Source organism: Fusarium mangiferae, assembly GCF_900044065.1.
Source record: "Fusarium mangiferae strain MRC7560 genome assembly, contig: FMAN_scaffold013, whole genome shotgun sequence".
In the NCBI taxonomy this organism is placed as follows: domain Eukaryota; kingdom Fungi; phylum Ascomycota; class Sordariomycetes; order Hypocreales; family Nectriaceae; genus Fusarium; species Fusarium mangiferae.
Genome location: NW_024573933.1, coordinates 1,360,647 through 1,376,698, shown reverse-complemented (window position 1 = coordinate 1,376,698; position 16,052 = coordinate 1,360,647). Strand labels below are relative to the sequence as shown.

The 16,052-nt window shown below is 50.1% G+C and overlaps 4 protein-coding genes across 4 annotated transcripts; all 4 read left to right on the top strand.

Annotated features, from left to right (window-relative positions):
- Positions 1-1,678: 1,678 nt before the first annotated feature.
- On the top strand, positions 1,679-4,674 carry FMAN_00451 (uncharacterized protein; the record flags this gene model as incomplete). Its single annotated transcript, XM_041822304.1, has 5 exons — positions 1,679-1,727; positions 1,810-2,219; positions 2,270-2,819; positions 2,870-3,394; positions 3,446-4,674. The coding sequence occupies 5 exons, from the start codon at positions 1,679-1,681 to the stop codon at positions 4,672-4,674; spliced, it is 2,763 nt and encodes a 920-aa protein (XP_041687997.1).
- Positions 4,675-5,497: 823 nt separating this feature from the next.
- FMAN_00450 (uncharacterized protein) lies at positions 5,498-7,086 on the top strand (the record flags this gene model as incomplete). Its single annotated transcript, XM_041822303.1, has 4 exons — positions 5,498-5,705; positions 5,760-5,852; positions 5,899-6,522; positions 6,572-7,086. 4 exons carry the CDS (start codon positions 5,498-5,500, stop codon positions 7,084-7,086), a joined length of 1,440 nt encoding a protein of 479 aa, XP_041687996.1.
- A 1,445-nt stretch (positions 7,087-8,531) lies between these two features.
- FMAN_00449 (uncharacterized protein) lies at positions 8,532-9,197 on the top strand (the record flags this gene model as incomplete). The annotated part of the gene is made up of 1 exon (XM_041822302.1): positions 8,532-9,197. One exon carries the CDS (start codon positions 8,532-8,534, stop codon positions 9,195-9,197), a length of 666 nt encoding a protein of 221 aa, XP_041687995.1.
- Positions 9,198-14,483: 5,286 nt separating this feature from the next.
- Positions 14,484-15,809, top strand: FMAN_00448 (uncharacterized protein; the record flags this gene model as incomplete). Its single annotated transcript, XM_041822300.1, has 3 exons — positions 14,484-14,604; positions 14,671-15,591; positions 15,655-15,809. The coding sequence occupies 3 exons, from the start codon at positions 14,484-14,486 to the stop codon at positions 15,807-15,809; spliced, it is 1,197 nt and encodes a 398-aa protein (XP_041687994.1).
- Positions 15,810-16,052: the final 243 nt, after the last annotated feature.

Sequence of the window (16,052 nt, the reverse complement as noted above, 5' to 3'; positions counted from 1 at the left end):
ACAGAACGCAGAGTATTTAAGAAGAAGTAAAGCTAGCCTAAAAAGAAAGTCTATACTCACACTCGATAGCGAGAACTTCCACGGTTTCTTTGCTTGGTTCGGAGCATCATCTTGCTTCCCACTCCAGGATGTTATCAGCATCTTTCATAGCAACAGCTTCAACTCTTAATCTGAGAATGGTGAACTAGATCAGAAGCAAACGCATAACTTAGGGACACACTTAGACAACTGTACGTCTGCCCCAGCGACTCAGAGCCGGCTACACTTTACTGGCACCTTCGCACCGTTATAGACCCCATCATCTGTTGAGTTTCCTGTCATCAACTTCTGCCTTTCGCTGTATATCATACAAAACATCTCACTCATCACCATCACTGGATGCTATGATGAAATCCCTGAAGAAAACATGACTACGGACATATGAGAGAAGGTGCATCAGCACTGCTTCGCTATTCCTATTGCCATGAACGACGACTCGGCCATGAGTAAAACTTGTTAACTATAAAATAGCACCACTAGGAGTATCTGGTTTGCGAAATAACGTCCCTTTCTACCTGTCTACTATAGAGACACTGGTGCAGTGCACCTGTACCCGATTCCCATACTCACAACTGCGGCTACCAGCACCGGTTCCCAGTTCCTGGGCTGTCTTCTGTCCCGCTCTTTGACACGAAGTACATGGCAACGAGATCGCAAGTGTTATCCTGACACTTCTGTTTCTTAGCACTCCTAACGTCTTTTTCTCGAGGCATAGAATTAGAATACTCCTGAACGTAGCCACAGTTGCCTGCCCTTAGGCCCAGGCCCTCGAATAACGAAGGCCGCTTTTATGCCTAGTTCAATTAGCCGTTCAATCAGGGAAGCTCCAGATATCCTCAAAGGCATATACTATTCTGTCGTTGGAAGATTCCTCCTGGAATTGCAAGACCAGAAATGATCGGCACAGCCTAACGTACCCCGTTGAATATCCCTCTATGTTGGTAGTGCAATGAGCATAAAAGTGTAGGGATACTCTTTGTGAATCTTCCAATTCTTCACGGCTTCAAGCTTGGAGGTAAAGGCGGCAACCTATAGACGGCGTCACTTACACGGAGAAGTATGGCCAATCACGTCTCTTGTATTGAACTTAAGATCGCAGTTTTTAACAAAGCTTTTCCCTGGAGAGCTTGGCCTCTTTGTAACCAATTAAACCTCAGAATCCCAATCCCCAGCCATTGTCTCCATCAATCTAAATCGGCGCTGGCAATGGCCGATCCCCGCCTTCCCATGTCAAAAAATCTTCAGTTGATGCAAGTATTGGCCAACCTTTGACGGACCTACCAGAAAAGCATAATTTTTTGATCCAAGAACAACATAATTGAACACAAACATGAACCTTCAGTGATTCAGCGGAACGCCAGCTTGATACTTGCCCTCATTGCATGCATACATCACCGAGGTTCTTCTGTTTTGAGGTGACTTCTTGGAGTTTTGCCGCCCCAGTTTTCTTCTGTGTATCGATAGTAGATTTCGTAGGGCCGTTTTGGAGGGCAAAAACTTCCAACAATCATCATCCGCCGTATCGACGACTACGCCGCCGCGCCGAACAGCACCACGCCTCGCGCCTATCCCTGAGAGATACTCTAAACCTACCATTGGACACTCATTTCATTGCTTATGCTTTAGTGAAGTCGAAATAATGGCTGAGCCTGGCCAGCCAGAGCTCAACGCGGGAATGTCCCCGACGGGTGCGTACATGTCCCGCTGCTTCCCGGCAGACATCTGTCGCGACGGACAAACCTTGCTCAATGCTGACTGTAGTGACTCTAGGGATCAAGAAGGAGCCCACTAATGAAGCTGACATTCTCGAGGGCCTCGGGCTCGACCTCGATTCCATCATGCAAGCTGCGACTAAACGACCATTCGAAGACGAGTCTAAGGGCGACGACCCATCTAAGAGGGTGAAGACTGAAGCCGAACCTCCCTCTGAGAATGCACTCGATCTTCCTCAAGGCGCTGAAGAAGAACTCGAAGATGGCCTTGCGCTTCTCGTACAGAATGCGCTCAGCAATGTCAATGACTTCGTCTTCGGTACCTCAAACGATCCTATGGAAATTGATGGCATTACCGACCATAACCTGCCTCCACCACCTCCTCCACCTTCTCCCCCCCCAGTCTCGTTCTTCTCCGACCCTCAGAAGTATTTGCGCAAAGCCAGTCGACATGCGCTTGGTAACTTGGTAGGTGGCGCGACTTGAGAGATACCACAGCGCTTACATGGGTGGGATAGGCACTTTCTGTCCTCCTCTTATTCTCGCAATCATTCGACGACTCGATAAAACCTATCCAAGATGTCGATTCACAACACGCAAAGTCATTTCGCGACCTCCAAGCTTCTTTTGCGCAGATCAAGCAAATATACTCTTCGGGGCCTGTTCTATCAGCCGACGACCCAGACCTCCACGACCACGAATCCCGCACGATCCTCGACCTAGCGAACCTTGCTCAATTCGGTATCTGGCTATTACAAACCACGCCATCCTATTCCGAAGCTCATCAGCACTTCCATGCCATCTTCAGAGGCCAAGTTTCAGACCTTGGTTCGGATGCGCTCGATCTCTACCTTTCCCTCAAAACCCAAGTAGCCATCGATGCGCTTGCTACAAAAACCCAGGAACAATCCAAGGAGCAGGTTTTGGAAGAGGCACTAATCAAGGGCATGGAGGAAAAGCTACGGGGGCTTCATAACGGGCTCGATCTTACGCCTGCCGATTCTGAGTTCATCACTTCCGTCCGAGCGAGGAAAACGTCTCTCGAGGGTGGAGCTTCTACCGAATCTGGTGAGTGATTTGTCGGCAACGAAGTAGAGCTTATTACTCACCAGTACTAGCTGTTTTGAGAGAAAAGTATAAGGTCGACGATTTATTGCGTCAAGTCTCGACATGTGTAAAGACACGGCTCGCGTTGATGTCAGACCTTGGATCAAGATTAGGCCATCCTATGCGATCTAGCGAAGAGACTGCAGTCGACCTCTTGGGCGATACGACCGGCGATGCGAATCTCGACTTGGACGATCTCTCATCCTTCTTTGAGAAGACAGCTTCTGGACTTGTTCAGGATGCTTTGGCTGGACTGACTGAAGATACCACTGCCGCCCCTGCCGAGGCAAATCCTCAGCCTGAGCAAACACCCACTGTCGCCGAAACAATCGAACCGCCAGCCGCAGTCGAGCCTACCAAGAGCCCCGAGAAGGAACCTACCTTGACTCCTCAGACAAACGGCAAAGTGGAATGCACCCAACAAGATTACAAGGAGCTGGAGGCGCTGGTAGCCCAAAGCACAGATCACTATGTCAAGACTACACTACATGGCTTGTCGCCGGTACCCTATCAGCCTACAGTCCCAACAAGCACGAGTGAGTTAGGTCTCAGAAGAAGACAAAGCTCATTGGCTAATGTGAACGCAGCCCAAACATATCTAAACCAGCTCCAACAACAACAAGCCCAGAACCCGTACTATACATCATTTACGCAAAGTATCCCTGAGCCACAACCACCACCTCAAGAACCGGGTCATCAGCTCCCACCACATCAAACCTGCTCAAGTGCATTGCTGTACGACAAGGCTCGTCAAGCAGCCCTCTCCAAGAATGCATCTCATACAAGAAGAGAAGGAATCCACTCAACACGTCGGCCGTGGACTCAGGACGAAGAGAAGGCTCTCATGGCAGGCTTAGACTTGGTCAAAGGGCCCCACTGGAGTCAGATACTCACCTTGTTTGGGGCGCAGGGCACGGTATCAGATATACTCAAAGATCGGACACAAGTCCAGCTCAAGGACAAGGCTCGTAACCTCAAATTGTTCTTCCTCAAGACCAACTCTGAGATGCCATATTATCTCCAGGCAGTCACTGGAGAACTCAAGACACGAGCTCCCACACAGGCAGCGAGAAAGGAGGCTGAAGAACGCGCAAGGATGACCTCGGAGGAGGACCAGGCTAAGATTCAGGGAATCATGACACTGGCTGGAGGGTTGCATAACTCTCCACAGGGGCAGGGAAGGGCTGCAGGAACACCAGCATCAGCCGTTGGTTCAGGGGTTATGACGCCTGCTCAAAATGCGGCCCAGGCAGTGTCGTCGCAGCAAAGCCAGGTGCACAATCAAGCAGCTGCCCATTCGTATAACCCAGCCACTTCATCGGGATATCCACCGTCGACTTTGCCGCAGTCAAGGCCAAGCGTTATGTCGGTAACACAACAGTCACCCCATCAAACAGCGCATCCTCAATCACAAATGTCTATGTCGCCTCAGACGCCGCGATCCCAGCAGCAGCAACTACCTCAGCAGCAGCACAGTGCTATGCACTCTCCCGCCCACGCCCAGGCTGCTGCTCAAGCTCGTTCCCATACGTCGACACCCGTCGGACAGCTACATCACTCCCCGCCGCCACAACATACACCAACTCCTCAACCAGCTACTCAACACCATCCTCAGCCTCACTTCCCGCCTGCTCCGCATACTCAGCTCACGTTCCCATCTCCTCCTCCACCTGCAAACGCCACGCCTAATTTACCCGCACATGGTCAGGTGCCAGTTCCAGATACGCAAACACAGATGGATCAACACATGCACGACAATGCTGCGGAGGCAGCGCTGTTGCAAGGACTTCAGGCAGCAGTGGCAGAGTCTATGTAGCACAACGTTACACAATATGCTTGAAAAGACGACCACATACAGTGGGATTCTTTTTGATGCACAACCTTGTTAGGCTCAAAGAACTGTTTGGTGTTTCTGTTTACTTTTTCTCATGCTTATAAATGTTGATTTTGACGGTGGACCAGTTGCTCTAAAGCGAGCCATGGCAACTAGGTACGCATCAGAGGGTGCTAGGCGCAGTTGGCTATATTCCTTTCCGCGCGAAAAGAAAAGTTTATTCTTCTATAGATAAGAAAGCCTCGACGGCTGAATTAAAGGAAAGAGGAGGGAGGGGGAGAGAGACTGGAGGGACAGAGACAGTGTAGTGAAGTGGAAGTCTGGCTGGGAATGATACCACGAATTAGGAGGTGAAATGATAGACGATGACTGGAAACAGCGGGAGATAGACAATTGAATCATCCCTAAACTTCAACAACCATTTTACTCTGGTACTGTGATATGCCGTGCTACTGATGATGAGTCAAGATTGAAGATTGCCATCGTGGGTGAGGTTACTCATGCCACAAGGTTGAAATGCCTGAGTCGCCTATTCGCAATCTTGCAGCCGGGAGCTTGCAAGGGCATCCCAGTGGTTCGTTTCACGATGCAGCTCGCCGTGTGTCCTGCATCGGTAGTGATACAGATCCACGTTGGTGGCAGCCCATGACTTCGGCTCTCTATCTTGTGATACGTGCCGTGGACGTTCAGGTCAAGGCAGAGCCGCATGAGCACGATAAATGAGGTTATAAATTGCCGTCTTGGTCCTGATTTTTGGGCTTGGGCCTGAAGTGCTGCGAGACAATACACTTTACCCCTTTTCAACATGTATCACATACCATATGAACTAAGGCGCGGCTGGGATTCGACCTGTGCGGCGTCAGGGACTATATGTCGCAATCCTGCAGTCAGAATTCAGGTGAATGGGCGGATGTATCCGTCAATTTATTGCGAGTTCCATGCGTGCTGGCAAATTCAGAACGGGAGAGCATGCCTTGAGCAGAAGTTACCCAGAGCCTCTGTTTGCGCTCGGCGTGAGTTGTTATCACCACTTCCTAACCAGGGTCAAATGGCTAATGACTAGGTAGACATTCATTGTCAAGCAATAGACAATGGAACGAGATGTACTTTGGATGTCAAGCAAGGAGATATGTTGGCATACAGATACTGCCCACAGCTTCGTAAGACAGTCCTCACACTCTCTGACTTCAAAGCTAATAACTACAGATCTTTGTGAATATCAGGATTGTCAGAATCTGAGATCACGACAAGACGATCAATACCTGCCGCTCTGCGACGATCACCGCTGTCAATACGACAGCTGTCGGAATCCTAGAGACGGCGGTGCTGGTGTGTTCTGTCGATCCCACACTTGCAACGAGCCTTACTGCGGTGCCTTTGCTCCAGGCACAGATCCAAACGATCCTCAACGCTTCTGCGAACGTCATCGTCAATGTCTTAGACCGCACTGTCCACGCCTCTGCCATACTCGCGAGAATGGACATCCCACACCTTTCTGTGGTGCGCACTATTGCGAGGCACATGACTGCGACGATGGTCGCGAGAGGGGTGCTTTCTGCCAAGCGCATACGTGTGTCGAGCCAGGCTGTGTAAGAGGGAGGCAGACGCCTGGTGAGTATTGCAGGGAGCATACGTGCCGGACTTGGAACTGCCGCATGAGAAAGATTGGGAGGGAGTTTTGTCCGCAGCACGAGTGTGCCTATGATGGCTGTGACGCTGAAGTGGAGGAGGGTAGGTTTTGCGGTCGTCACTATAGTAGACATATTGGGGCTAGATATGGAGGAAGAAGATATCCGGCCCCAGGGATGAGATATCCCATCTACGACGACGGTGAGTTCACTTGATCGATTCTGTTACAGCTGCTGACTTAGATCCCAAGGGATGGATCCCTATGATATGTGTCCAGGCATCCACGACAGAAGAGGATGTGGCCGAAGACCTGAGCACGACAGTCCATTCTGCCAACACCACGTCTGCCACGTCCCCAACTGTCCAGCCCCTAGGACCCGATCATCCCAGTTTTGCGTTGATCACGAGTGTCCTATAGAAGGGTGTCCTCGCCCAAGGAATACACGACCCCGCGGGATTAGAGACGGCGACTCGCGATTCTGCGATGAGCATACCTGCAGCCATCCTGGTTGTCCTATGCATGCTGATGAAGGCTCGGATAGATGCATGCTTCATGGGCATGGTATGCCTATGTATAGGAATAGGAACAGGAACAGGATGCCGGATGGCGATGGGGCCAGAATGGGAAGAATTCCTCGAGGTTTCCGGAACCGAAACTATGATGATGAGGATGAAGATGACGACGGGCTCCCGTTTCGTCAACGACAGTTTGGATGGGCTCAGCCAAGGAGCAATCAATTCGCAGCATGGGGTAGAGCAGTATGATAGTACCAAGGGGTGGCTCATTTCAGCCAGACACTCAGCCACAGGTGACGAGGACTGGTTTGTTGGGGGCCGTCTTTGGTAGGTAGGATACATTAGTACTTAGAGTAGAATGTAAATTGAGGCTATTCGCAAAGACATTCGCGATTGTGGATGCAGGCAGGGTCTTGACCGTGGCTGGGCCGAGCCGAAGAATAAAGTGCTTGCATTTTCATTTCTGCAAGGGCAAGCGGAAATGCAAGGGGTCCCGTGGTGACGATGATGCCTATTTTTGAAGATGATGGTGTTGAAGAGGAGAGACTGGAGGCCTGATGTACCTGTCATGCGGACAAGCACAGTCATTAACAGACTCTACACTGTACATCTTGCACTAATAGTATGGCTGCTCACAGTGTTGCTATTTTGTATGCACAGTCCCCTCCAGGTCTCTTGACTATCAGCCCAACCACGCGATGTCCCGCTCACGCTCATCAGGAACCAACACCTGCACATGCACGTCACTCAGCTAAAGATGCACGACACATGGCGATTTTGATCTTCTATAGGTGCCCTTTCTTTAGTAGTATTCATTAGCCGCAGCCGCCAGGGCTTTAATCTCGTTGATCTCTTTGACGCGCTTTGATAACTTCATTAATACACTGTCCTATCAGTTCAACTCGTCACCTCAAAGAACTTCCAAGCTACGACCAATGCATAAACGTAGCATCATTTGTTATAAGACTTGTCTCTTTAAACTATTGTATCTGGTGAACCCTCTTCTGGGCGTATTGCTGACTTCCTCTGTCTGTCTGTCTGTCTGTCTGCCTGCTCTGTAAAATGACCACCATCATCGATGAGACAAAATCAACAGATGGCCACGCGCCACTCCAAGGACTCGAAAATATTCATGTTGGTTCTTCCTTTTCAACCTAAACTAATTTTAAAGTCCCATACTTTGTAAATGCCCTGCCACAGTTTGAGTCCTACGCTCCAACTCAGACACTCACTTACACTTTACCGCATCATACGCTTCTACAAGCCACGATGTTGAGAATTTCGCGTCCGCGTGCTTCTCAAAGTGGAACATTCAAGTCGAAATGTCTTTAATTCGAGTTCTCTGCGATTGTTTCATCATAAGCGATTGCTTATAAAAACCATTTGCTCCTCACGGGCATAATTCCCTTGTTCAAACACTTCTGACCTTCTTTGATCACCTGCATTGACCCGACTGTCTCTTTCAACTGTCATTCTTTATATCCGTGGGAGCTATTTCGAGACAATAATAGGTCATTCATATCACTGCAAGACCTTGTTGTAAGTCTCAACCCATCGAGACACTCTCCTTATATCTTCCATCATACCCAACTATCTTAAACCCGGATCTTCTGTCTTCTAAACTTGACGCAACTCTCGACAATCTCGACTATCCAACACAAAAAGAAACTCAGTGAAACGAAACATCGATCGACATGTCTCGTCGCTGTTATGTCGAGACCAGCCCTGATGGACGTCCTCAACTCGTAACCATCAAGCGTTCCCGATCTTACCACCACTCCCACCGCCATCCATGCGACTACTACAAAGTCAGCCGCGAAGAATGGAGGACTCTTGTACGACAGAACGAACTTCTCGATGAGGCCAACCAAGCATACGCTTCCCAGAACGAAACCCTTCGATCTCGGCTTCACAGCTCCGAGGCAGAGACTCATCGACTATGCCACGTCGTCATCCCCTCTCTAAACGACCAAATCGCCAAACTCTCTCGCGAGAACGAATGTCTTCGTCGTACAGCCGAAAAGCCCTGTGACCCCCCAGTTCACACCTATCACTTCGAGCTGGAGACGCTGCGTGCCAAGATATGCAGACTTGAAAAGGAGAACAAGACTCTACGAGATGACAATGGAGATCTTCGCTTTAGAGTACGCGAGCTGTCTAAGCAGATCGACCAGAGCATCAGTCGTAGAGTTGCGGATTTGACTAAGCAGATCGAGTACTGGACGAACCAGTCTGGATTCTGGAAGAAGAAGTACGATGAACTACGCGAGCGACATCTTGGTCTCATTACAATTGTCGAGTCCAAGACTGAGAAGATGGAGTATTACGATGATGTTCTGAAGCGACGGCGCGTTTGTTAATGTCTTATCCGGCCTTTCTTTATAACCTTGAATGGTTTTGTTATGAGTATCATGATATTATTGAAATAGAACAATAGTCAAGGTCCAGACGGGTCCTTGCTCCCACCTTTGTTAACACCGCCATCATCTGGCACTATTCCCTTTCGCGATTCCTTTCTTCCATAGAGGCCTTGTTCTTTTGTTGCCAAGGTATGAATAAGCCTCTCAATCTCATTTGATGGTTTACTGACACTCTGCAGTTGGATATTCCCCTTTCTGGATAGAGGTTAGGTTTCAGGTCATATGAACTCAAGGTAACCTATGTCTTTTGCCATGGTTACATTCTACTACAAGAGGAGGTATAGCAATACGTTAGACGGAGTTGGTTCATACACAGATACTCTATGTGGCTGAATAGAGAGAATGATAGTCTCCCACTAAGAACAACTTGCACCCCTCATGGATTGACAAACATAACTATTATATGTGGCCGCGTGGCCAAGGTAGACTGCATAAGTACTATCTCGTGACGCATGAATCCCAACATAAACAAAAAGGAGGGAATGGTCATGAGAACTCGACTCAACTCAGGGTAGTATCCAGATATAAAATGTCTTAGAAACTTCACTTTTGCAAAGACACTAAGCATCAGGTAAGCAAACTAGCATCACAGAAATATCGCTAGGGATCTACAGTTCCTTCTAAGTTCGACAGAAGCAAAAGGAAGAGGCTGGATTGTAATTGTTTGAGCGTTCTGCACTGCCATGGCGTAATGTGGCATGATGGCAGTGCATTTGAGCCGCAATAATCGCATGCTTTGTAAGACGAATGTTCTCGACGGCTCGATATGCACACAGGTGCCTTGCTGTCTCCTGGCGAACCATACTAAACTCTGCGTTTTTGTTTGTAATGAGCCGAGCACTCTACGCGGTGGAACGCGATATCCCGTGGTATCGCGCATCTTGTCCCGAAACTCGTGGAGCATGTCAAAGATAACGACGACGTGAAATGGAGGGGCACGCGAGGCAACCAAGGAGAGAGGGGTAATGACTGAATGACCAATAGAGGCGGCCTCAAAGTTAGAAAAACAGGCGGGAAATGGTGAAAGAAAAAAGTCCTATTCTAGGCAGAAGGGGACTTTGGCACCATAAGGATTGGTCGCCTGGTTTAAGTGGAAAAAGGCGACCAGGATAACCTTTGGGGGCCGACAAGACATTGGACGTTGATGTGTGGAACTGGTGGAGGAGCGGTTTGAGAATACGCATGCATATATGGCAGTGCCTTGATCCGTGAAAGGACAGTCTGGTGAGGGTGTGGTAGCAAGGGAAAATGGCTGCACACCAAACTACCTACCTAGTATCGAGGTTTGAGGGACCGTTCCGTACCGTGAATGAAGGGTGTGGAGTGGACGGGAGGGACCCGTAGTGGTGGTATCGTGACGGATGTGGAGGAAGTCGAGCATGACATGAAAGCGCCAAGAGGTGTGAGTCTGAAAGCGGGTGACCAGTGCGAAGAGGTTGCGAGGCCTGGCTCGAGGTTGCCTGGGTGAAGTAAAGTTGGTCTAGTAGCTGGGGTGCAGTATTTTCACATGACCTTTCCTAACAGCATTATCCAGTTGACTCACATGGAGGGCCTCAGAATAAATTGGTCGCGCTTATCAAAACAGGGGCTGTGTAGAGTGTAGAGTGTAGAGTCTAGGAATGACAAGCAATTTGATCAACAAATTGCATTGTAAAAACGGCACCCCTTGATCTCGAGTGTGCGTGACTTGAAAAGGCGATATCGCAATTTGATACGCCTTTGGAAGAGAATCGCCAGCAAGCGGGTAGATCCGTAGTTTAATTGGCGATGCCACGGTAAAAGGTTTGACGTCTACTTTCCGAGTTCGGAAATCCCATCGAAGCCAGCCTGTCGACCGTCTTAAACCCGCATTGCAAGCCATTTAGCGACCGTTACCGTTACCGTTATAGGCAAACGAAACCTGGAGGTGGATGTGGAGGTGGACGGGAGCAGCCTCCCGCTGGGTCGGTAAGGCAGGGTACGTACTAGGCTAGGCTTGGGGCTCAAGACCTCGAGTCGGTACACAAAATTCCACATCTGAAATTGGTCAACAAACAGTCAAATTCAGGGGGTGGGAGTTCAAACGCACGCAATAAAGCATAAGGAGCTAGGGCTGGAAACGTGGTAACGGGGTAGCTTGGCGACGGAATGCGGGAATGCAAGGAGAGCCCACGATAATGACGGAGCTCGCTCAACTCAATCCACAAAAAAGCTCATAATCAAGCATTGAATGCCAGCAAGAGTCAAACTAGCTCGAGGCCACCTCACGAGCCGAAAACAAAGGGGGGCGCTTATCAGTCTAATGACCCAGCCCCAGTCAATATCAGACACTCCATTCCCGCCGAGTCAGAATTTTCTATTCTGCCCCAATTTTGTTCTGACAAGCGGGTAGGGAATGAAGCTCGAGCGTTTAGGTTATTAAACCCCCAGGAGCGGGAGGCCCTCCCGGCGGATGTCCCCCGGGTCCGGGCCCAGGCGACCGGCGATGGACGGCGGGCGGCTTCTCGAGGACTAGGGCATGGGTCTTGACTTGAAATGGTTTTGCTCTCCACACACAAGCTCTTCCATTCCGGCCTGATGAGCGATGTCTCCCCACGATTATGATGGAATACCAACTAGAAGCGCAGCACGATATCGTACCTACATAGGTAGTGTAAATCGCTTCCCTCCATTCATGATGCGCATGATATCGCACATCTTGCAGAATACATCATGGGTTACCAACCGAAGCCATGCTGCCACTCTTTCTGCTCCCGGATGCAAGAAAGCGAGCTGAAAGGGTTGGGCGACCAAAGACAAACGAACAAGGGGGGTTTCACACGCATCACATCTACGGCTGCCCTGGTCCAGAGTAACGCACCACGGGAGTTGAAGTTGGATGGATGTTTGCACACACACACGAATTGATTGTAAAGCTTTCTTTCCATGTGCCGAATAAGTCGCATTGACGACAAGGGTGACGGCGCAGAAACGCAACCAACGATACAGCGAAACTTCCATATTAGCACGTTGCACGTCAAGCGAGCCCCTTCCCTCCGCCAGCCCGATGAGTCACTCTCCTATAGCTTCCGTACAAAACGGACTCTTTTGGGTGCTTTGTGGGCAGCGGAGGCGCTCCAGGGGCGGCGTAAGAAGTGACTTGGTCGCTCGCTCAGATGGCGGTGTCCGCACCGGTGACGGTACTTAGCCACGAAGCGGCATGAAGCGGAGTCGTCGGCCAGCAAATAATCAACAACACGACCTTTTGTCGAAAATAGGTTGATGTTGGCGAACTGGTATTGCAAACGTTGCGACGATGTGAATCATAATTCCCTCCGTATCCTTTTTTGGAGGGTGGTTAGTGGGAGGAATGTAAGATGTTCGTGGATATCATGACAATCAACGGAAGTGAAACTGGCTGTTTCCGACCCCCCCTGTCTGTCATCCAGGGTGTTTGGCTGATGACTAGGGGGTAGCTTTTAAAGACGGTGACGATGTCGGCAACGCTTTTCTAAGCCCTCTTCTTTGTCTAGGCTTTTTCTCGTTGCTTTTCCGCTGCAGGTGTTTTCTTTTGCTTTGCCTAGGTTACGGCGTAGCACAGGCCAGGGATAATAATACCAATATCCCATATCATGCCCCTTTTTCGGCGATATGAGGGATTCAGGAATCAATGTCCAAGCAAAGAGCCGGGGGTGGTATAAGAGCACAAAAAGACCAGAATTTAGAAGCCGAACCGGCAGAGAAACAGAAAAGGACCCCGGCTTTGACAGGGGTTTAACGTTTGGAGGTGTGGGCGAAGTGGGCATTGGGCTCTAGTCGGCTCCCCTTGGGCACTGAGCGTTGGTTGCGGTCCCTGGTGTTGGCGTCACAGCGCTTTCGCTCATCGACTTTGCGCATACCGCACTGGCGGGTTTAATGTGTTGAGAAAGGATCCATGGCTTGTCTGAAGCGCAAATGCGAGTCTGAGTGTGTGCGCCAGGCCCAGTTTCCATTTACAATGTCTCTGATGTTCCAATCACGAGGTTGGAAAAAGAGTTCCCCTTCACTCCCTCTTTGGTGGTTCTCACACCCTCAACTCCCTTTATTTCTCTCAGTCTGAACAGGGGTTGATGCTATTTTGTAACGCAGTGATGAGGATGGGAGGGAAGAAAATGGCTGTTCCCTATTCCTCGGGTGCATGTGCGGTGCGGGTGTGTATAGTACCGCATGCCTAGGTACCTTAGTATGTAGGATCAGAGGAGGAGTCTGCATTCTGTCTGTCTGTCCCTTTCCCGTCTCTCCGTCTCTCTCCGCGTTTGCGTGCACCGTAATGTACCGACTCTGCATAGACGTGCAGTTGAGTATGTATAGGTGAGACTATAGCAGACCGCAGACAGTCGTCTCCCCATCTGCGTTTTGTCGTCATCTGTCCATGTTGAGCATAGATCAAAGAAGAGTGAGCGAGTGTATTGGTGTAAGTGTTTAAGACGATAGCTGAAAAAGCAGGGAATTCTCCCATAAACTCTGAGGCAGACACAGACGACAACAACCATGTCTTAGAAGGAGCACCTCATTCACTTCAATTTCCTTTCTTTCCATATTCATACTCTATCCCCTGCCTCTGTGTCTGCCTACCTGCCTTGCTTTGTCTTAGGCCTGGCCCTTCCTTTATTGCGCCCCCCTTCTATAGCCCACCCCCCATTCCAGACAACTAAGACACCTGTAGCCTGTAGGCCTTTTCTTTTTTTTTCTCTCCCACAGCCGAGTTTGACAAATCCCATATCAACCCGAATATTCTACTTTTTCCCTCTTCTGCCTGCACCTGAACTCACTTCTCTTTTCACCACACACAGGTTTATTCCAACCTTTCTCTCGAATATTCCATTCTACTCTGTACTGTGCTACAGGAAGGATATCTATCTATCGTCTTTGTTTTACTTGTTGGTAAAGCAATAGTTGACAACTAACTTGAGTTTACACCTCAACTCGTCTCTCTTAACTCGACGTCACCTTTTTTTTGCCTTTGTGGCCCCTCGCGCTCCCGCTCCCGTTCCCGCTACAACCCCTCCAGTAGAGAGCCTCCAGCAAAAACGCCCGCGCTCTTCTACCCGCCTGCCAGACCAAATTACACCGCTGGTCGTTGGGCAGAGCTGCACCGCAGCGAACAGAGTTGACACCACAAAATAACCACGAACACACATTATCGAGACGACTTTGGCGTCACTTCTCGCCTCTTCTCTATTTCTTCTTTCTTGTTGTTGGCGATCGTAAACAGTCCAAACCGACGCCATGCCTCTCCACCAGCGGACTTCTGCTAGCCCATCCAAGAGGAGCAGCTCCTCTGTTAGGAGCACTGTCTCAGCCAGAAGCACTAACTCTTCCTCCTCCTCCAAGTCAAGGGCCTTGACTGGTATGTTCAATGGTCGCCTTTCAAGTTCCCCGACTCAGCCGACTAACCCAACTTTTCCTTTTGTAGTGCAAGACCATGACTACGAATATGAATTCGATATCGAATCCGAGCTGCGCGACGATCTTCAAAAGGCCAACACAGAACTTAACAAGGCCAATGCTGAGAACGACAAATTGAGCGCCCAGAACGACAAGCTCAAGGCCACCATCGAGCAGCTCACCCGCAAGTTGAACGAGTCCAAGACATCACTCGAAGAGACCACCCGCAAGCTCAATGAGTCTACAATCTCATGCCGTGAGCTCAAGGCCCAGATCGAGGGTGTACGTTCTGAGGCTGATGTCCTACGAGAGGACAACCGCCGTCTCAACACCGACTTCGAGGAACTCAAGGGTGATAAGCGCCGCCTGAACAATGAGTGTGATGAACTCAAAGAGGAGAAGGAGGCCCTCAAGGAGGAGAATGAGCGCGTCAAGTTCGAGCATCATGATCTTGAGCAGCGCTTCATCGGTCTCCAGGCCAAGCATGAGAACCTGACCATGCGCCACAATGCTGTAAGCAGCCAAGCTCCCTCGTCTGCCATGACGAGCCCCATGTCCAGCCCAATGCCCAGTCCTCTTCCCGCCCCTATTCAGGAGGGCCGTAAGAACCCCTCCCGTCCTTCCAGCAAGGCTTCTAGCAAGGCGTCTAGCAAGGTTTCTACCAAGTCATCCAGCAAGCGTGAGCCTCGCGAGGACCGCCACCGTGAGCAGGAGGATCGTCACCAGTCTGAGCGGGAGGAGAGCTCTCGTGAGGAGCACACTCGTGAGAGACGTCACCGGGATGATCGCGAGCGCCGCGACCGTGAGGATCGAGGACGCCCCCAGCGCAGCGAAAAGCCTAAGGACAAGGAAAGATTTGAGGCCAAGGAACGCTTGTCGAAGCGGTTTGATGAGCGCCCTGCCGTGGCACCTCGTCAGACCAGCTTCATCGAGCCATGGGGTCCCGGAGGTTGGTCTCCTCGTTATGATGCCCCTTCAAGCGACTTTGACGCTTACGGCCATATGGCAACAGGACGCAAGGCCGCCAGTGTTGTGTCTAGCGGGACTTATTCCAATGTCCCTCGTACGACCAGCATTGTCAATGGTCACTTCAGCAGCGACAGCAGCGCATACGATGATGAGCGGTATGAGGATGGTTCTTACCATGCCTACCCCATCCCTAACTAATCATTCTTTTCTCTTGTTTGATCTGCCATTCTCAAGGCTACGTGGTCTCTGACTGGATTCTACTAAAGAGAATGGGCCACAGGTCAGAACAGGATGTTCATGGGGATCGGCATGATTCACATGAGCACGCTTCCTCCTCGAGACGCCCTCGAGGAGTGAGATCCTAGTAGGTAGGGCTTAACACCAAGCTCCACCTCTTATCTCTTCCAATTGTTACCGATGATCGGATTCTGGCCAGTCACC